This window comes from Papio anubis, chromosome 2 (genome assembly GCF_008728515.1).
Source record: "Papio anubis isolate 15944 chromosome 2, Panubis1.0, whole genome shotgun sequence".
NCBI classification, from domain to species: Eukaryota; Metazoa; Chordata; class Mammalia; order Primates; family Cercopithecidae; genus Papio; species Papio anubis.
In genome coordinates, this window is record NC_044977.1 from 40480615 (window position 1) to 40503412 (window position 22798).

Consider the following 22798-nt stretch of genomic DNA (forward strand, 5'->3'; position numbering starts at 1 on the left):
AATTTTCTTTGTTAGTTCGTTCTTGCACTGCTATAAAGAAAGACCTGAAACTGAGTAATTTGTAAAGAAAAGAGGTTTGCTTCGCTCATAGTTCTGCAGGCTGTACAGGAAACATAGCAGCTTCTGCTTCTGCAGAGGCCCAGGAAGCTTTCAATCATGGCAGAAGGCAAAGAGGGAATGAAGCATCTCGCATGATGAAAGCAGGACCAAGAGAGAGTGGGGGAGGTGGTTGCATAATGGGGGTGGATTTCTCACAAAGGGCTTAGCACCATCCTTTTGGTGCTGTTCTCATGACAGTGAGTTCTCATGAGATCTGGTCATTTAAAAGTGTGTAGCACCTCCCTCCTCTCTGTCTTGCTCCTGCTCCTGCTCCTGCCATCTGAGATGCTTTGCTTCCCCTTTGCCTTCCACCATGATTGGAAGCATCCTGAGGCCCCTCCCAGAAGCAGAAGCCACTATGCTTCCTGTACACCCTATAGAACTATGAGCCTCCTTTCTTTGTAAGTTACCCAGTCTCAGAAATTTCTTTACAACAGAATGGACTAATACAATGTATAAATAGCTGTTAGCAGAGAGATCCAGGGTAATTTGTGGTGGTGAGTTTCAGTCAGACTAAAAAGATAGGAAGTATTAAAATAAAACAGTGTCTCACTTGAATTCTTCAGAAACTTTGGAAATTTGAGGAAAAAAAGGTAGCATGAATTATGTGGAGAGAAATCAGGTTTTGGTTGATCCACTGGAGTTCTTTGAGGTGATAGGCAAGAGTATAGGTAAGGAGGATCCACGTCACTGTAATTTAGATTTCTAAAAGTCTTTCAGGCCAAGTGAGGTGGTTCACGCCTGTAATCCCAGCACTTTGGGAGGCCAAGGCGGGCAGATCACCTGAGGTAAGGAGTTCAAAACCAGCCTGGCCAACATGGTAAAACCGTGTCTCTATTAAAAATACAAAAATTAGCCAGGCATGGTGGTGGGCACCTGTAATCCCAGCTACTTGGGAGGCTGAGGCAGGAGAATCGCTTGAACCCAAGAGGAGGAGGTTGCAGTGAGCTGAGATCACACCACTGCATTCCAGCCTGGATGACAGAGCAAGGCTCTGTCTCAAAAAACCAAACCAAACCAAACCAAACAAAACAAAAGTCTTTTGTGAGGCTACAAATGAAGATGAACCATCAAGGATAAAAACTTGGATTCTCATTTGACCTTGCCCTTGAATGTAAACCTAAGAGCTTTAAATCCGTTACCCAGCACCTAGCACAGAGTACAGAACATAATAGTCACTCAATAAATATTTGTTGGATGACATTTAATTCTCACAACAACTCTCTGAGGCTCCCTATGATTATTATCTCTATTTTAGAAGTGAAAAAACTGATGGTTTAGAACAGTTAAATTTTCTCTACTAAGAACTGATGCCAACACTTTCTCAGCCCCTCTTACTAACCTACACCCTGAGCCTTTTGATCTTAGCCTGTCTTGACCTGTTTCCCAAATTATTCCTGATCTCCTTGGCTCCTAAACCCAAGCTTTCCCTCCTTTTAATGGTCTTGTACCTGGTCTTCCAAACTGACCTTTGTTTACTGTTCCTCCAGTGCTGAATCACCCTGGCCAGTCTGATTCCTGGGACACCAACCCTGCTTAGGTCCTTCAGGGTCAACGTTCTTGTCTAATCCCCTTATATTAATTCTTTCAAACAATATTTATTGAACTTATCTGTGTGCTGGATTTGATGCTAGATGCTGGAGGTGAACATGACATTGTCTCTTCCCTCAGGGAATCCATTACAGAAGATCCTGGAAATGTGAAAACCTCATGATAGAAAAACAAGGAAGTGGATCAGCAAACAACTTTGGAAGAGAAATGTAAATAGAAATGTTCCCTCAGGAATGAGTCCTGGCACAGGGCCTATTTAACATTCTTATATATGGAAAATAAGAGATATAAGCAATGAAATCATCTGGTTTGCAGACAGCTCCAATATCTTTGCAAGAAGTGAAATGTAAGTTGATGGAGATGAACTGTAAAAAGAGCTAGCAAGCTGTCCAAAAGGGCTGAGCAGGGGAATGTGCACTGCAATGCTGGAACACACCACTGAATGCATTTAGAGAAATGCAATCTAGTTTATTTACAGAATGATAGGATCTGAACTGTTAGGGAGTAAATTCAACGAATACTTGCGATTCTATTTGGAAGAAGGCATGTACTGGATACTGCAGATCAGATGAAGATGATAGAGCCATAGAATCTTAAATACTCTGAGAAATATTGAAAGGGCGTAATGAAGAACGTATTATTTAAAATGAATCATAAATCATGAGTGGGATTTAGATGGGTGAATATTTGTGAAGGAAGAACAGGAAATCTCAAGTAGATAAAAGAGCATCCAGCATGAAGGCAGGAGAACTTAGGGAGTTGTCCTGGAATGATGATGGTTTAGTGTGACTGATAGGTAGGGGACATGGAAGGGAGTGGAGAGTCTGAAAGGCTGTGACAGTGAATCAGAGCTCTTGATCTCTTATCTTGGAAGTCTGCACTGGATTGGCTGGGCAGTGGAGGGGGTGGGTGATAGTTAGATTTAAAGATTTTTGGGATGATAATTTAGCATGCTGATTCTGGCAGCACGGTGTGGGATAGGCAGGGGAACACATATGAATCGGGTAGAAGGTCATTATAATAGTCTAGATAAGAAGAAGTGAGGTCTGAACCAGGTGGAGGTAGGAAAAGGAAAAAAGGAACCAGAGAGATCCTGAAAGCACACTCTACAGCAGAATTTCATAAAGTGTGGTCCAGCACCAACCTGCATGGAAATCATCTGGGGAGACTCCTGAGTACCACCTCAGACCTACTGAACTAGGATTTCTGAGGAGCAAAACTGAGGAATCTACATTTTCAGCAAGTGCCCTGTTAACTCTTATGTATACTCAGGCATCACCATTCTGTGGACTTGGCACCTGATTCAGTGTAGTGAGCTAGCAAAATCCTCTATTGCTAAAGGAGTTCCTCCTGTTAGTATGTCCCACTTGGTTATTTCTTATCAACAACAACTATCCCTTCATCTCTAAGGCAAAGAGAATCCAAAAGAATGGGAATCCTTAGTTGATATTTGGAGGGAAAAAGAAGCAGAAGGAGAGAATTATGGGCTAGATTGTATTCCTCCTCCAAATTCATATGTTGAAGTCCTAATCCCCTGTATTTCAGAATGTGACTTTATTTGGAGATGAAGTCTTTACAGGAATAATTAAATCAAAATGAGGTCACTAGAGTGGACCCTAATCTGATATGATTGCTGTCCTTGTAAGAAGAGGAAATTTGGCTATAGACACAGAAGGAAGATGATGGGAGGAGCCAAGGAGAAGATACAAGCCAACGAGAGAGGCCTCGGAAGAAAGCAACCCTGCTGATACCTCAATCTTGGAATCCAGAACTGTTAGAAAATAAATCTCTTTTGCTTAAGCCACCCAGTATCTTTTTGTTATGATAGCTCTAGCAGACAAATACAGAGGGGAAGGGGAAGGTTGGGCTGATGAGAAGGAGAAGAAAAGCGGAGGATAAGAAAGACAGTAAGGAAGGGGAGGAGAAGCGAGACAGTAAGTACTTCCGCTTCTCTCGGAGGAGAGATGATAAGGGGGAGGTGAGAGTTGTATTAGTCCATTTTCACGCTGCTGATAAAGACATTCCCGAGACGGAGTAATTTATAAAGGAAAGAGGTTCAATTGGACTTACAGTTCCAATTAAGTGGCTGGGGAAGCCTCAAAATCATGGCAGAAGGCAAGGAGGAGAAAGTCATGTCTCACATGGATGGCAGCAGGCAAAGAAAGAGCTTGTGCAGATAGACTACCTCCCACCAGGTCCCTACCATAACAAGTGAGAATTCAAGATGAGATTTGGGTGGGAGCACAGTCAAACTATACCAAGAGTCTAGTTCAAGACCTTGAAGGCCACTTATTTTGCAGGTTTAGGAATCATGCAATGTCATGGAACCCAGGGAAAAAGGGAGATTCAGGAAGAAAAGAAGGAGGTCAGTTGTTCCAGGCTGGGATGTTGAGGAGAAAAGGATTATATTTAACGTGGATTTACTACATAATTGCAAAAATGGAAAAAATTCAAATATCTCACAATATAGGAATTGTTTTATAAACATTTATTGGATGTAAATATAATATCAAAAATTATCTACACTCAAGAAGTTTAAAAAGACATGGAAGAAGGTGCAAAATATGATATTTAAATAAAAACAATTTAAAACTGCTTTACACCATGAGCTTAATTATAGTAAATATATATGTAACTGATTTTTTTAAAAAAAAGCACTATTATAAGTGTATTCACAGCCTCTTCCTCTTCCCTTCCCTGATCTCTACAGGAAATTCAGATTTGCCTATTCTCATTGGAGTCCCTTGAACTCTAGTATAGACATGGAGGTCAGTGTTATGTGTGTGTGTGTCTCCCAGCCAAAGGGGATAGGGGATCTACAGTGCAGGAATCATTTTCTTGAGGCAGAATGTACAGGGAGGAAGACAGAGGTCAACAATCAATGTTGACAAGGCATGAAGAGCTTGGGGAAGGTGAGAGGTGAGGTGAGAGAAGACAGATGTGAGAGGGTTGGGGTCTGGGAAAAACTGGAAAAAGGGGATTTTAAAAAGTGTTGCTGTGGGTCATATATTGGATACTCTTTAATGTTTTCAGGAAAAGCAAGTAAAGATTTCCTTCCCCTCCCCTCCCTTCCCCTCCCCTCCCCTTCCCTTCTTTCTTCTTTCTTTCTCATACTGTTTCACACTGTTGCCCAGGCTGGAGTGCATTGGCATGAACAGGGCTCACCACAGCCCTGACCTCCCAGGCTCCAGCAGTCCTCCCACCTCAGCCTCCTGAGTGCCTGGGACTACCAGTGCTTGCCACCATGCTCATCTACTTTTTTTCACTTTTTTGTAGAGCCGGGGTCTTGCTATGTTGCCAGGGCTGGTCTCAAACTCCTGGACTCAAGTGAACCTTTCATCTTGGCCTCCCAAAGTGCTGGGATTACAGGCATGAGCCACTGTGCCTGGCCAGATATTATTCTAAATTACTTTTGGTTACTGGCTACAAGGGACCCTAGGACTTATTTATTTACATATAGGTACAAAAAGAAAAGGCTTGAAAGAACCCAAAACATTAAAAGTTGTTAATTCTGTGTTAGTGGAATTACTGGGCATTGACACTTTTATGTAAGTTTTAAATAAAAATATGTATTAATTAGAGAGTGATGCACTATTGTGCAAAGAGGGTATAAATATTTTCAATACAGTCATCTGGGCAGGCTGAATTTCATAGGGTTAAAGAGTGAATGGAAGTGATACAGTGGGTTTAGATTATTTCTCAAGGAGTCTGGCTGTGAATAGGAGAGACTTGGGCAAGAGAGGCAGGAAAATCCAAGACATTCATGGAGGTAAGGGGATTTCAGGATGGTAAAACCTGGAAAGTTTGACAAATTAGACAGCAAATGCCCTGTAAGGGTGTATTGTTTTGAAATATTTTTTTATAATTTGCATGTACTGGAGACAGAAGGCATTTTATGATATGTTCTTTAGTTAGCTTTGAGGTATTTCTACTTAGTCCAAATTATACTGGTTAAGAACCAAGAGGTAATTTTCTCAGCTGAGTCTCAACTGAGTCAATAATCTGATTTTTCAACAATCAAGAGGTTAGAGATGAAATAAAGAAAAGTAAATTTTAAAGGACCCTTAAAGAGAAATGCTAATTCAGGAATTCCAGCTGAAATCTGTAAAATCATGGTTAAAATGGATATAGATTAGTTCATTAAATTCTGAGACTTCAGAAATTAGAGGCAGACACATAAAATTAGGTATACTTCCTATGTGAGATAATAATGAATTGAATTTATGTCCTCAGGCTGAATTTAAATACACTCAAAAAGAGGCTACATTAATTCTGGGATAACTGATTAAATATACACTAAAGAAAATGAAGGCTTTAGGGGGCGCAGCCCCCAGTCTTCCTGAGAGGGTATCAAGGATGACAGTGATGACAGCATATTGCATGATGCAGTCTTTGGGACTAAACGTTAAACACGAGGACACATCAGGCAATTCTCAGGTCTTCAAATTCCCAGAGATGACTAATGTGGATATTTGGTGAGGCTGATGCAATATTGGATTTGGTCTATGACAGCTGAAGACATGCCTATCACACAGGCTTCAGCTGGGAAGGACTGTCAGAGGGGTACCTAAATATAATTTTCTCAGCCTTTCTTGCTGAGAGTCTGGAGTACATATTTGGAGGAGGTTATGAGGGAGAAAGTGATGAATGCAAAATGCTGTGGTTAAATAATGAAGTATAAAATTGGAAAGAGATATTAACGTATAAAGAAGAAAAATGAAAAGACAAAAGGGTAGATTTTGCAAGAACAGCCAGGGTTTATCAGGGAAAGAGAAGTAGTTGGCAGGTGACAGAGGTCACAAGTCAGAAAGATCATAAACTGCTACCTGGATGGAGCCAGTGTTCACAGAGACACCGAGACACTATTGAACTCTGAGGCACATCTCTCCCAGTGTGTGTGAAGACAAGATCTCAAAGGAACAGGGAAGATATTGGAGAAGAAATTCATTTGGTGGCTACCATACAGAAAGTGTTTAGGGAATTCAAAACAGGAGAAAGGCAACAAGCTCAAGGACAAAAGCAAAGCCATTCTAACCATAGGTTAGGATGGGAAACATGGGAAGTGAGGAGAAGGGGAACAAATATGGGCTGACAGTCTACTAGAAAACAAGCAGAAACTTCCAATATAGCTATTATTATTATTGTTATTATTATTTTGAGACGGAGTTTTGCTCTTGTTGCCCAGGCTGGAGTCCAATGGCGCAATCTGGGCTCACCACAACCTCCGCCTCCTGGGTTCAAGCGATTCTCCTGCCTCAGCCTCCTGAGTAGTTGGGATTTCAGGCATGCGCCACCACGCCTGGCTAATTTTGTATTTTTAGTAGAGATGGAGTTTCTCCAAGTTGGTCAGGCTGGTCTCGAACTCCTGACCTCAGGTGAGACTGGTCTCGAACTCCCAATCTCAGGTGATCCACCTGCCTTGGCCTCCCAAAGTGCTGGGATTACAGGCATGAGCCACCATGCCCGCCCTGATACAGCTATTTTGATGCCTTTGTGTTAATTCAAGCTTCTTAATCCAGTTGCTTCAGACTTCTTGTCAAAATGTCTGTCAACTATTTATGAAATAATGAATTAACATGTACAACTTATATACGTGACTCTCACTTATGATGGGAGACTTCCAGTAATATTTTATTAATTTCTACAATATTTTTGAGTTTTTATAAGTATATGTTACTGATATAATCAGACAAAGCTAAGCTGGGTGCAGTTGTTCATACCTGTAATTCCAGCACTTTGGGAGGCTCAGGCAGGCAGATCGCTTGAGTCCAGGAGTTCGAGACCAGCCTGAGCAACATGGTGAAACCCTGTCTCTACCAAAAATACAGAAAACTAGCCGGCCATTGTGGTGCATACCTGTACTCCCAGCTACTCAGGAGGCTGAGGTAGGAGGATCATCTGAGCCTGGGAAGTCAAGGCTGTAGTGAGCTGTGATCACACCATTGTACTCCAGCCTGAGCAACAGAGTGAGACTCTTGTCTCAAAAAAAAAAAAAAAAAAAAAAAAAAAAGCTAGAAAAATTATCTTAGAACAAGGTTATCTTCCCTGGATATGTCACCCAAACTCCAAAATAATTCCTATGAAAGGGTGTATTCATGTTAAATAAAATGTGGCAATGATAGTCAAGGAAATAATAATATATAATAAAGGAATATTACTGAGCATATTACACATCACACTCAAAGTAGAGTCACATCACACATTTTCCTTAAAGGTTAGGTTTAAAACCTAATCCCTCACCCAAATTAAACTATATAAAAATGTGGCTCCACTGTCGTCCACACAACTACAAACAAATCTATGAAGATTTATTAAGGTTGAGAGGCTTAGACAATTGTGATTGATATGAGCAGGGAGGAGCCCTGGAACTCCCCAGCCTACCCTGTCAACTACTAGTGATTTGATTGCTATCTTGAAGCAAAATAATAATAAATAATTATTTATTATTAGAAATAAACAATAATCTAAATTCTCCAAATCTGCCCATGGACTTTTCTTATAATCCCTCATTCAGTTAACTTTATATACATAATTACTATACTCATATTACTTGAACCCACATGAGACTCAAGAATGAGGTGAAGTCAGGGTCCCCAGGTTGTGCCCTGCACAAGGGCCTTGTCCGACTGAAGGGGAAAGGGAGGAGCTGAATGCCTAGCTTGTGTCCCTTTGTGTCGGGGACGGAGTCTGAGGGATTGGGGGTTAGAATAGGGGCTGCATTTTGCAATGCGCTTGAAGGCAACATATAGGCCAGCTAGGGACCAGGGAGGATGTCTGCTTTATGCATTAAACTTCATGCAAGTTTAAGGGTCATTATTTAGACTAAATGTCTTAGTTTCAAAGTGGCTATGAGGTAGACAATATTTTAAACACCAATTCACATTTTTTCACCCTAAATGCGTCCCTCCCTTCCTGTCCCTGGTAGAGAGGGGTGGTAGCATACAAGCAGATGCTTACTTTGCTGAGATTTCCATAATTAAGACAAGAGAGAGAACTGGGCAGGAAACCAAAAGTGTCTATAAATTATTTTGACTTTTGTCTTATAAAAAGTCTAAGCACTTAGGGGAGGGATATTTGCAGGTATAAACAAAATGTCTTAGTAAACAAAGGAGAAGCAGGAGATTTCCTTGGGCTGTGGAAAGTGGGGGTAGGGAGAGAGGGAGGGAGGGGGAGAGAGAGAGAGAGAGAGAGTAGGAGGGAGGGAAAGATGGCAGAAGAAGACTTCGGAGTAAAACATAATATAAAATGTAGAAATAAATTTACCTGAATAATGTAAATTCAGGTAAATATAAACAGCTGTATCAGAATCATGGTTCTTGCCTGTCACATGCCAGGCATTGTACAAAGCAGGTTCACACCTATTCTCTCATAATCTTCACAATAGCACTGCAAGGTAGATGTTATCATCCCATTTTAGAGTTGAAACATCATAGCTTAAGACACAGCTAGTAAGTAGCGGGGCAGGGATGCAAACTCAGGTCTGTTTATCTTCCTGCCTTACATACCTATTATCAGCGACATGTACCTAAACTCAGGGACAAAGGCAATACACTGGGGTTCTCAGAAGGTTAAAAAAAAAGAGAGCTCAGTCCATTATAGCACTAGGTCTATCTCATTGCTATAGTACTGGTTCTGTCTCATTCTATCTTATATACTCTGGAAGCAGAGAAAAAGCCCACTATTACTAGACCAAAAAGAGAAAACACCTAGAAAAAGAATGGAAGTCCTAGGTCTGAAGAGACTGTGATAGTGATCTGTGACCACAATAGACTTACATAATTCAGCCCAGACAGCAAGACTCTCACCCCTATGCCAGATTTCAAAGGCCTCTCTTCAAAGATATCAGTATTGAATATGTTTTCTGTATTTCGTGGTAAGTTTAGATTAACAAAAAAAACCTATGAGCATGTAGATATTTTGACCAACCTACATAATTTCCACTCATCCAATTCACCTGAGCAGTTCTACTAAGTCCGAGTTACTCCTGTGCCCATCTATATGCCATTAGGCTAGAAAGTTACAAGCTTATGTGTGCACGTGCACACATGCGCGCACGTGCGCGCGCGCACACACACACACACACATGCAGGCTGTTAATCAAATTTATCCTAAATCTGCCTCCTTACATATTTTAAGTTCTGCCTAAAGGTTTCTCCATACATAGTGAACCATAACCTAATTGGATGTGTAACCTACTCTTATGCCAATCATTGTGACACACCGTTAAAGCTGTGTTCAAGAAAGTCATATGCTGAGCTGCAATCAATCTGGCTATTTCTGTACCTCATTTCTGTTTTCCGTACATCACTTTCCTTTTTCTGTCCATAAATCGTCTTCTACTAGTATCTGTGCTGGAGTCTCTCAGAACCTATCCTGGCTCAGGTAGAACAATTTGTGAATTGGCCTTTACCCAATTAAATTCTGTTAAATTAGATTTGTCTAAAGTTTTTCTTTTAACAATATGTATATACATAATCAATCAATCAGCTCCAAAATTCCCACCTCATATGGTTTGGCTGTGTCGCTACCCAAATCTCATCTTGAATTATAGTTCCCATAATCCTCATGTTTTGTGGGAGGGACCTTCACAGTGGGAGGTAGTTGAATCATGGGGATGGTTACCCTCATGCTGTTCTCATGCTAGTGAGTTCTCACAAGACATGATGGTTTTATAAGGGACTTTCCCCCTTTCGCTTAACATGTCTCTCTCCTGCTGCCATATGAAGAAGAATGTGTCTGCTTCTCCTTCTGCCATGATTGTAAGTTTCTTGAGGCCTCCCCAGCCATGCAGAACTGTGAGTCAATTAAAAATATTTCCTTTATAAATTACCCAGTCTTGGTTACTTCTCCATAGCAGCGTAAGAATGGACTAATACACCATCCCAGTTTGAGCAGAAAACAGACACACTTTAGCATTTATTAAAATAATGCTTTAAAAAGCTACCTATTTTTTTCAATGGCCATGGTATTCTATTTAGGTATTTCTAGTCAAGGCTTTGGATACATGATATGCTTCAATTCACAGGACCAGGTTACCTGGTTAGGATCAGGATCAACTTCATCCCAGTTGTGAGTGACATGGCCTTCGTCAATGGATTCAAAGGGCTTGTGAGAAACTGAAGGTAGAATCCTATACAGCCAGCTAGAGGGAAAACATATGAGATATGCAAGCCTTAGAGTAATGTTTTAAGTGATACACAGAATGACTCAGGCAGTACCATCAGGAAGACACGCAAGTCAACAACGACCTGTGGACTCTAATGTGTGAAGCAGTGAAGCAATGTCACGGCATTACTTTTTAATGGCCATCTGCTGCCCACAGCCCTGGCCTCTTCTCACCTTTTCACTCCACCCATCATGTTTCAAATTGACTTTGACTCATGCTTATTTCCATGCGGCCAAAAAATGAAGAATTGTCTTTTCTAAAAACTGCAAGGAAGCGGGGAAGTACCTTGGTGGGTATCTGTGTAGGAAAATCCATAGAGAAACATCAGCTTATGTGTCTCATAGGATGTTAGTCCCTGCTCTGGAAGGCAAGAACAATGAGTTCTATGTAGCTTGAGAGAATATGGGTGGTATCGTTGTTATTTTTGAAATAATAAACCAATTTTCTCCTTTAAAATCATAAAAGTAATTCATGCCAATGGTAAAAATAATGCAAGTAATTAAAAAAGTCCTGAAAGGTAAATGGCTCCTTCCTCCTTCAATTTCTTCAGGGCTATTCCTCAGAGGCATCAGAGCTTAATGATTTTCTTATATATTTCTTACATATTCTTTCAGATACATCCAATGCATTTCTAAGCAAAACTGTCAGATCATTTTAACACGTTATTATCATACTAACCATGTGTGAGTGCCTGGTCACCCACATCTTCACAAATCTGGAGTATTGCTAAAAATTTTAGTGTTTTAGGTGAAAAATAGTATCTTATTTTATTTTGTATTTCCTTTATTAGGAGTTATAAAATACAAAATATTTCCAAAAAACAAGTCTATTCATTTGTTGATTGGCTCTCTATAGATTTTCTATGAATTACTTGTAAAAGTCCTTTATCATTTTCTATTGGGTCTGTCTTTTTGATACTAATTTATAAGAGAAACAGATGCTGGAGAGCCTGTGGAGAGATAAGAATGCTTTTACACTGTTGGTGGGAATGTAAATTAGTTCAACCATTGTGGAAGGCAGTGTGGTGATTCCTCAAAGACCAACAATGAGAAATACCATTTGACCCAGCAATCAATCCCATTATTGGGTATATACCCAAAGGAATATAAAGCATTCTGTTATGAAGATACATGCACACATATGTTTATTGCAGCACTATTCACAATGGCAAAGACATAGAATCAACCCAAATGCCCATCAATGATAGACTGGATAAAGAAAATGTGGTACATATACACCGTGGGATACTATGCAGCCATAAAAAGGAATGAGATCATGTCCTTTGCAGGGACATGGATGGAACTGGAAGCCAATATTCTCAGCGAACTAAAGCAGGAACAGAAAACCAAATGCCACATGCTCTCACTCATAATTGGGAGCTGAACAATGAGAACACATGGACACAGTGAGGGGAATAACACACACTGGGGCCTGTTGAGGGGTGGGAGTTGGGGGAGGGAGAGCTTAAAAAAATGGCTAATGTATGTTGGGCTTAATACTTAGGTGATGGGTTGATAGGTGCAGCAAACCACCAGGGCACACACTTACCTATGTAACAAACCTGCGTATCCTGCACCTTTACCCCAGAACTTATAATAAAATAAAAATAAATTAACGCCTCTGTACTCCAAAATTTTAAGACTGTATGTCCACGTTTTATTGTAGTACATTTATGCCTTTATTTGTTTTTCTTTCTTTTCTTTTTAAAATGTGTCCTCTCTACCAGGACCAGATCTCAGGCTTCAGGAAGGGAAGAAGACTCTGTAAAGGAATCCTAAAGGACACCAGGATGAGAACCTTCCAGAAGCTGGAAAGGACATTGAAACTCACTAAGAGGGACCCAAGTCCTTTCAGAGGCTACTACACTGACAAAATACAGAAGGACAATGGAAGACCAGACCTGAATCAACAGGCTCTGGCCCTTTTAAGCCCAAGGACAGTCTATCTCAGTGGGTTGAGTTGGCCTGGCCCAACATTGAGCCATCTGGGGGAAAATGGGCTACATCTGTTTAGTTTCCATTTGATTACTCCATCTCTTCATGACGTGACCTCAGACCTTGGTCTTACTAAGCCTCTCCAGCTCCCAGTATATGAAGTTCAGAGCATGTGTGTATGTCTTGGAACCACCTGTGTGATTCTGGGAGAGTTACCAAACTTCCTGAACCTTATGTTCTTCATCCTTGTCTCCTAAGATTGTTGTGAGAACTCAAAGAGTTTGTGTACCAAAAATGCCTGGCATACAGGAGGTGCTGACTTATTAGACATTTGTTAAATTGCCTTTCTTCTCTTAATCTTCTGAATTTTTATCATGGTCCACATTTTCCAAATTCTCTCTCCTCACTCTTGCCTTTTCGAGACCCAAGGGATCAATCAACTAGCTAGTCTGATAAAAATTAATCCTTGATAGGTAGGTAGGTAGGTAGGTAGACAGACTCTTTAATAGTTTTGTGGTGGCCCTGCATGCTGTGGTTCAGATGAGTAGTAACTAAGAATTTCAGGCTGGCCTACTTTTGGATGGGACTGGTCCCATCTTCCCACTGGAGATTTTGAGTGGAAAGCATTTCTACACAATTCTTGTGGCTATCTTTGAAGAGTTCTTCTAAAGAGATGGGTGAGCCATACCTAGTGTCCCTTATTTTTTAGCTGAGTTTATAAAACTCCCCAGGCAGCACTACATTGCCCTGAACAGAGATTTAATTCTGATTCAGGGAACAGTGCCAGCTTCTTAATGAAATGCCAACAGCTCCTTTTCAGCCTCCTGGAACAAAGCTCAGCTCCTGCTGGCTGAAGATATTGCTGAATAATGGGGACAGGCAGCAGAATCTGGAGACCAGGTGGCCTGTTAGGGAAAGGGCCACAAAGTCAAGAACATTGTCATAGAGGCCAGGTTGTCATAAATTAGAATGGACAGAATTATCTGTGTGCTTACCTTACCCTGTCTATTTGGGCTTACAGAGAGAGAGAGAGAGAGAGAGAGGGAGAGAATTAAATAGTGATGGAATTGTCCCCTGATTTTTGACATGTATAGAAAACTTTCTCTATCTCTTCCTCTTTCCACTCACATATCTACTGAGAGAAAAGCGCTGTTGATACTGACATTGTAACATAGCACCTGCCATATATCATGCCCAGTTCTCTTGACAGCCTCCTAGAGATACCCTGGAAATGAGGCAGAAACTCTGCTATGATGGCAATTCTTAATGATAGTTATTATGACAATAACTAGCATTAACTGAACACTAACCATGTACCGAGCAATGTGCTAAGCTAAGATAATGTGCTTTACACACATCCTTTCTTTTAATCCTCACCACAGCTATGAAATAGGTACTATAATTATCTTTGTTTTATGAATGAAGAACTAGAGGATCCAAGGGGGCAGATGATTTACCTAAGGCCACACAGCTGGAAAAGGAGCCAGGATTTATACTTAGGGGGCCTGCCTCCAGGGTGGCCATGATTAAACCGTGCAATCTTTATCATTTGTTTGGTCCATTATAGTTTTGTACTTACTATCTCATTTGCTTCTCAGAAGGATCTGTGGAGATAAACCCAGGCTGCCCTAATAAGCAGTACAAGACCACAAGCCCTTCTCTCCAAGTCTCTGGTATCAGCAGCATTCCTCTTCACAAATGCCTTAGCCTAAAATTTCTATAACTAGACACCATTTGTTTAAATCACAACACTTACTGCCTCCCAAAACTATAACACATACTGCATCCAACCTGAGTTAATCAAGGGATCATGTTCATTGACCTGGATGTAGCATTAGAGCAAACATGGAACATGGCATACTATGTTAATGAATATGCTGGTTTCTAGCAAAGGCAAATTCCAGAATAAAAACCTTATTAATTCAAACCACAGTGGGCCTTAATACATGACTTTTAACTATCCAAGCTTGGATTACCCAACATTTTCTTGCAAAGACCATACCTCTAGTCAGCTGAGAGAGATATTGCTCTGAATCTTCCCTAATTGTGACTTTGTCATTATAAAACAAAACAAAAACAAAACAGGTAAACCCCAAGCCAAAACTCAACAGGACAGTCTTTAGAAGAAGGCCAAACTATTAGGAATATTTTCTTCTGAGTATAAGAGATAATTTGTAAATGGAACTGGACCTGTGTATTTTCCCGGCTCTGTGCAGTTTTCCTTCACCTTCTTCCACTAGTCACTTGGTGCTAGCTGGGAGGAAGTCCATTCTCTTCCGACTATGACCCAGACCATAGCCTATAAGAAGCAGGATCTTGGGCAGCTCTGGGAGGCTGTGGCCCAGGGGAAGGAGGCAGCACAAAGTCCCTGTCATAGTTCCCACAGTCTACAGGTCAGAATTCATCTAATCCTTGTACCTTCTCTTATTGGTGCTCCGTGGACAAGTGAAAGCCGATCCTGAGAGCTGCTCAGCGTAGAGATTGTAGGGGCAGACCTGAGGATTATTCTGAAATAAAGGATGCAATAAACAATATTACTCCCATCTGAAAAGCATCCCACCTTCCCACCAACCAACTCAGTAGGGGGATGGGGATACTCTGGGCTGCTGCACATGACCATGTCCAACCCAATATGTTTCTTGTAACGACTTCTGATGTGACTTGCCCCCCGATTATAAAAGTAATATATACTTATTGTAGAAAATGTATAAACTATATGATATCACCCATTATCTCACAACCAGAAATAACAGAGTGTTACCATGTTGGTATTTTTCCTCGCATTCTTAACCTCCAAAATTGTGACGCTATGATACGTATAATCCTGTAATAATCACGCTTTTTTTCTTTTTTTTTTTTAAGAAAACATTACACCATGAGGATTTTTTATGCCATGATACAGCCTTCAAAAAGTTTTGAAAATATTTTGTTTACTGTGTTGTTGCTTTTCTAACCAGCAATAGTATGAACATCTTTGTGCATACATGTTAAAGCATCTTGTTATTTTCTCATAATTGTCACATCCATGGTGCTCAAGGGGAATATGAGGAATTCCCCTTAACCCTGGATTTTGGGAATCCTACTGGAAACCCTACAGTTAATTTTACTAGTTTGGATTGGCTGCTGTGCCACCAATCCAATTTTAATCTTTGTATTGTCATTGCTCTGTATCTTCATTGCCCCTATGACTTGGGAAACCCCTAGACAGTTCACAGGCTAGACTGGAAGAGCCACAGTGGGTGGAGGCACTTTGGCCTGAAAGCTAGTGATCCAGGAATAGGATTCAGAGCTCTTCTAAGCACGTTATTTGCTTGTACCTGTCCTTCTGGCAGGGAACCTGGGCAGCGAGGATCCTCTGAAGCACACTCATTCCCAAATCCAGAAATGTACTGTATGTGACAAAGACATAAATGCCACCATTAGTAGGATTTAAAGAGCATTTCACAAAGTTGGCAGTTCACAAATGTAAGAATTTCTATATAGACATACGTTTGTGTATGACGTTCTATGTATAATATCTTTACTGTGTCTTGACATATGAATCATTTAGGGAAGACAATATGCTTTCTGTGAATTTTAAAGACTTCCAATTAATCAGAAGAGTGCTGGATATTGCATAGACCTCTCCACCTTTAGCTGTACTTAGCTGATTTATGGGTCTACACTGTAACCTCCCTGAACTTGAGACTCCATTTCCCTTTCAAACTCTGGAAAAAAAAGAAAAACCATCTAGGAAGAGATGTGTGGGTCCAACCCCTGACAGCAAAACCCTCTGCAAACTAGCCTTGCTGCAGGCAGAAGCCTCTGCTATCTGCCTCACCTATGGAACACATCTATATTTGTGTGAATGCATGAAAATAAAGTTTAAAGATATGGGTGGCCTTCAGGAGACATGCTAGCCCAGAATCTTTTCACAATGATACAATGAAACCTACTCTGATTGCCATCTCTTCACTTCACTCCCAGAGGAAACAAAAGTTAAAAGGTTTCTCAGCAAGGTTAAGTCAAGGGGAGCTCCTGAAACTTACTCTTAAAACACTCAACACACTTGAGAGTTCTTGTGCACTGTCTGGCTCTTTTGCTAGCCTAGAAGCTGCATGAAGGTGGGACTATGGCAGTCTTGGGTCAGAGAAAGTAATCAGTGGAAATCTATTGATTGATTGAGTTTTTCACTTAAAGCCAATTCTAATATAAGTGTATGTGTGCTGCTGTAAATAGGGTTAGAAGCCTCTTTGCTCTAACTTAAATACCAATTGATTTTAGCCCAGGATAATGAAAGTGCAGTCTTGCTCAGCGAGTGAAATGCCACCATCTGAACACATCTCCTTAAGAGATATAAGAAGGGTGGAAGCAGGTGAAGGGTAGGCCCTCCAGAGTGCTCAGCGGCAAGGAGATGTAACAAGCCTGGATGTGTGAGTGATGATCAGGCCAACAATAGTCTATATTTGGAAGAAATATCAGATGTGAATGTTATGACCTGGGAAGCAATGGAAGTGAAATGATTCTTTTTGCCTTCAGACTCAATATTTTGCATATTTGAAAATTTGTCATCACAAAAAATACTAAGCTATATACTGATTTGTTAAAAGCAGCAGCATGCAGTTAGGATGATATCTTTGGGGAAATGGCAGAGGCCATCCAGCATTCTGATTCTCCGCTGCATCCAATTTTCTTCTCTCAAAATGAACCTCATGCTCACCATCAACGGGATTGAATTTGAGCTGCTGAGAATTGGTAATAACCCCAAATTATCTTCAATTCTGTGAAGTGGAATTTTAGACCAGCCTATGACTGAAGCCACTGGGCATTACAGTGCCTTCGCTTTGTTCAACTGCCGCATTGTTTCTCTCTGCAAGAGAGGAAAGAAGGCTGGAGTACAGCTGAGCTTTCTGGCAGGCACCGGTGGATTTATTCATTAACCTTCCCCATTCTTTGTAACTGCTTGCCTCAGAAGAGAGTTCAGGGTTATGTGTTTGCAACAAGAGCTAGTATATATGTTTCTGAAGCCCTTGATTCAGACTGTGCTTTAAAAAATAGAAAAGAAAGTAGAAAGAACAGCTGGTGGTTTGGAAGGGAGCCACCAAGCACCAAGAGGTGTGAGTTCTGAATCCGTTTCTCAATCTTAGCTGCAGTGCATTGGCTAAAGAGGAAGGTGAAAACTGCTGAGTCACTATCAAATCCATTGGTTTTTCTGATCCCCTGAGAGAAAAATTACAGATGAGTTTATTACAGCTTTAAAATGCCATGTCCCTCACTGCCAAAGGCATCTGAATTAAGGAAGCAGTATTCGCAGCTGCTTTCTCCAGACATTGAGCTCAAGGACAGAATCTGAACTCTGCTTTTATCAGCTGTGAAAATCCAAGCATTCATTTCCAGCTGGTTCAGTGCCTATGTAAAAGTATATTGGGTACAAAAATAAGACTAAAAACCTAACATTAAGCAAGTGTGTTTATATGTTTTCTACAGTTCAGATTTCTGAATAATTTGATCCGACAGAAAAATATGATTTCATTTCTTTTCAAGAGAATTATATGCATACTTTCTAAATGCAAGAATAAATTTCTGAGCTCCATGTGACTTTAGTACCATCAGTTCTTTGGCAGCTTACCAGTATACAGCTTTTTAATTCTCACCTGGTCCCCAGGATATGGTTTACTTGTCAGAGTAGTTTTATGAGGTGCTTTCTCCTGACTCTGATTCTAGGTAACACCTGATGAGATGAACAGATGGTGCACCTCACTTCCTCTTACTGGGCATGAAGGAAAGAGAGAGAAGTCAGGGGAGAGATGAAACTACTGCTACATTTTTTTTTTTCTGTGGAAAAAGAGTCTAATATTTCTAGTTAACCTTGATGGGAACATAGAACATAGATTGTAAAGAGAACTTGCAGATTATTGCAGTAGGCTGAATAATGGCTCGCTCTGACAGATACGTATGGCTTAACCCCAAAACCTGTGAATGTTACCTTTTCTAGCCAAACAGACTTTCGCATATAAGATTAAGGAATTTGGGATGGAGAGATATCCTAATTATTTGGGTGTATCCTAAATGTCATCACAAGTGTCATTATAAGAGGGAGGCAAAGGGAGATTTGACTTATAAGAGGAGAAAAGGTGATGTGATTACAAAAGCAGAGAGATACATTTTTTTGAAGACAGAGGAAAAGGCTACAAACCAAGGAATGTCGGTAGCCTCTAGAAGAGGAAACAGAATCCATGGAAAAGGCAGGGAAACACAATCTCTCATAGAGTTTCCAGAAGAAACCAGCCACACTGACACCTCGACTTTACCCCAGTGAAACTGATTTCAGACTTGTGACCTCCACAACTTCAAGATAATAAATTTGTGCTGTTTTAAGCCAATAAATTTGTGGTAATTTTTTACAGCAGCAACAGGAAATCAGTTGTGTAGAATAGCAGGCTCCGTCTCTGGCTAATCATTAGAATCACTCCAGAAGCTTGTTACATACAAACCCAGAGCCAGCGAATCAAGGATTTGGTGGTGGGGTTCACAGCCTGAATGTTAAGCAAGCTCTTTGTTTCAGAAATGAGGAAACCAAGGTTGGGAGAAGCTAAGCAACTTACTCAGATACACAGGGTATTTCATTTTAAATTTAATTTTATTATTGTATCTTTTGAATTTTCTTCCCCTAGCTGTACTTTTGTGTAAATGTGATTTCATTTATGGCTTTGTGTTGACATATTCATTAAAATGAAGAAATAAAAGATGAGAAACAGTTTAAACATTATGTAATGTTTATTGAGTAGAATGAATATGATGCAATCCGGTTTTCTGTGCTCGGATTCCTGACCTCTGGAGTTAACCTTTCCTTGTAAAGATTAGACAGCAGGCAGGGAAGAATGCCTTTGAAACTGAGAGCAAAGACTGGCATGCAATTTACATTGATGTCCTGGTGCTGTGCATAATAAGTTGCTTAAACATGACAGCAGGATAAGATTTTATATATAATTTATTTATAAATGGTAAAGATGTTTCCAACCCCTGCTGAACTTCCTCATAGAATGTTCATCAGAAAACAAAGTTTCTATCTACTCTTTCTTCCAAGACTTCAACTCCTACCATTGACATCATGACTCTCAGTTCTATTCCCCTTGCCCTGCCCACTCCCCTGAAATCCAACCACCACCTAGGTATCTCAATTTGGCTGTCCTTCCATCAACTCAAATTTGGCTGACAGAGTTTTGGATTCTAGAGCATGCAGGCATTCTGTATGTGCTGTGCCTTTGCACTCACTCTTTCCTCCAGACCCCATCCTTCTTCACTTGGCCAGTTCCTACTTCTCTCTTAAGATTCAGTTTAGGTACAGGCTCCTTTAGGAAGTTTCTTTTGACTCTTCCTAGCCCAGACTCAGTTCCTCTACTATATTAATCTGCAGTATCATGCACTAGCACAAAATATTTGCTGAATGAAAGAATGAGAGTTAACTTTTAGTCAGGCATAAAGATAAAAAACCAAAGTCTTTCACTCTGGTGTTGAGTGTTTTCAGGATTCCTACCAAATAGGAAGGTGTTTGATTCTTCAAACTCAGAAACACCTCCCTTTAACTGATGGATTCTTCAAACTCAGCATCAGTTAGAGGGCATTAGGGCACTTTTCAAACCCTGCATTCTGGGAAGATGTCTGTTGTGGGGTGGTCTGGCCCACTAGGCCTGAGCCAAGGTTCTGAGCAGTTCTGTTCAGTTACACATGCATGTGTTGAGCACTGATGCAAGCCTGGGCTGGGCACTAGGCATGGCTTCAGATATTAGGTACATATTCTGTTTTCCTTGCCTTAAGATAACCAGTCTAGTAGGAGCCACTGAGGCCCCTTTTTGAGCCTAGACTTTGCATTCAAACATACCCTGGTTCTAATCCAGTCATCTATTGGCAGTGACCTTGGGCAAATCATAGTCTCTCCAAGCATTACTTTTCTAATTGAAACAAGAACCTCTCTCTACACCCCAGATTTATTTTGAGGATTATGAGTTAATTCATAGTTAAAATGCCTAGTGCCTAACAGCATATAACCCACACATACTTTTCAATTGCGCATTACTTAAAAGAAGAATGATTTCCTAGAGGAGGTGCTAGGGCTTCTACTGGCCAAGGGCTGATGGCTGATTCAGAGCCTCAATTAACTAAATAGATTAAGCATATCTAATTGGTCACCGGAAGTGGTCCATGAAGCTGTAGCAATGGGAAGGTGTCAGAGCAGGGGGTGGGAAAGAGACATGGTGAGAAACGTGTGTGTCCGTAGTGGAGGGGAGCTCTTAGGATGTCTACAGATTTCCAAGACAATAATTGAAACGAACAAAGGCAAGGGATGACCAATAAGAGCTTCATTTCTTTCCTTTGTTACCCTTCCCTTGTTCTTCAGCCCCAGCCATGCCCGGACACCACAGTGAAGCCTCTGAACACAGGGGTTTGAACCAGGGCCTCTCCCAGTCTTTTCCAACTCTGATACCCTGGAGTTCTCAGAAGCTTCCATAAATTTTGGCTGAAGAAGGCACAGTAAACTTGCCAGCTGGTTTCTTACCTTTAACTCAGCCATTTTTTCTGTCTTCTATGTATGATGACTTCAGGAAACCCAGGCCCAGAGAATATAAAGCCACAATGCTTCTTTCTCCTTCAAACCACTCTTTGGATATTCTGGTTCCCACTGCTTCACTGCGCTTCACTGGTCAGCGTGTCACTCAAACTAGCTGAAAGAATTGCCTAACTCATACATAGGGACAAAGTCCAGCAAGCTTATTGAACAGGTTACACAAATGCTTTTGGTTTTTACAGTTTGTTCCTAAGTGTTTGCAGAGGCTTCACTCCTCTTCACCTGAGGTACAGATTGACCAATTATTTGTTCCAGTTAAAAACAGGCTTATTTCAAAAGGCAGAGAATTTGAAGCTATCAGGGAAAGGAACTGTGGCAGATAGTGCCTGCTGTGTGTGGTGGAAGATTCTCTGCTCAGTCCTGACTCAGGTTAGGAAGGAACAGGGCAGTGCTGAGTCTCCTGGAGAGCAGTGAGAACACCCCCAGACGTTTACCAGCTGCAGATGTTTACACTGGGGTAAGATGTTTACACACAGCCACCTGAAGACAGGGACCGGGACCAGAATCAGTTTTCTGCAGGTGCTTCCCAGGAATGGGCTCAGGTTCTTGGTTGAATCATTCAGAGCCTGAAACATTTCACTTAGAGCAAACTGAGATGTTTCCTACTGCTCTTTTTAATTTCTTAAAGTACATTTAGTTTTCTTATACATTCTTTAAGAGTTTTGTTTCCTAATGCCTTTATACTTCTAAAACAGACCAAGGGATTACTTTCCAGCCACCTCCTCTATGACTCCCTTGCTCTTCATCTTGGCCGCTCTCCTTGGTCATTGGCAGATAGCAGCTTCATGACTAGTGGTGTTCAGAAAGGGGAAAACATATACTGAGTGCCTGCTTTTGTTAGATTTTTCCATATCGAATTCCACAAGAACAATCTTGTAAATTAGGCATTATCACAACTCAAATGCCAACAGACGAGGAAGTGTAAATGAATAAAGTAGGCTAGCTGATTTTTCAAGATGAAGCTCCAATTTTTAAACACTGGCAATTAGAATGAGAGAGAGAGAGAGAGAGAGAGAGAGAGAAAACACCCTGTGGTTGATGGCAAAAATGCCCAAATTCCTCTTGTACACTATCAAAATGAGGACTCAGAAACTCTGATTACGGGAGCAATTAGGAGCTCTTCGCCTCAGTCTGATGTCCCTGCACATCAGTTCCATGAGGTCCATTTTCAGAATGAACAGAAAAACAACAGTGTCAGGGCACCTGGATTATATCATGAATGCCTCAAGTTTGAGGAATTCTAAGAACCCGAGCTAAAGCTAATATGGATCAATTCTTTTGGAAATAGCTTTTCTTAGAGCACTGTAGGGAAGAAGAGCTTTCTTTCTTCACACATCACTAGGTTCACAAATGAGGCACCTATAACAAAAGACAGATTATTGAGAAAAGCACACAAATTTATTTACCGTAAGTTTTACACGACAGGAATCTTCAGAAATGAAG

The 22798-nt window shown here is 40.8% G+C and overlaps 1 protein-coding gene across 2 annotated transcripts in view; it reads right to left on the reverse strand.

Annotated features, from left to right (window-relative positions):
• The window catches only part of HGD (homogentisate 1,2-dioxygenase), a 54820-nt gene extending 32514 nt beyond the window's left edge, over nt 1–22306 (reverse strand). Inside the window, exons 1-4 of one of the 2 annotated variants that reach the window (XM_031663036.1) lie at nt 21287–22306; nt 16068–16139; nt 15169–15257; nt 10687–10792 (exon numbers count right to left, since the gene is read on the reverse strand). In XM_031663036.1, coding sequence (XP_031518896.1) covers nt 10687–10792; nt 15169–15257; nt 16068–16139; nt 21287–21301 — 282 coding nt within the window. In that variant the 5' untranslated portion in view covers nt 21302–22306. The remainder of the gene's footprint in view (nt 1–10686; nt 10793–15168; nt 15258–16067; nt 16140–21286) is intronic. The other variant, XM_003893983.5, reaches the window with a different exon arrangement.
• Between the last annotated feature and the right edge of the window lie 492 nt (nt 22307–22798).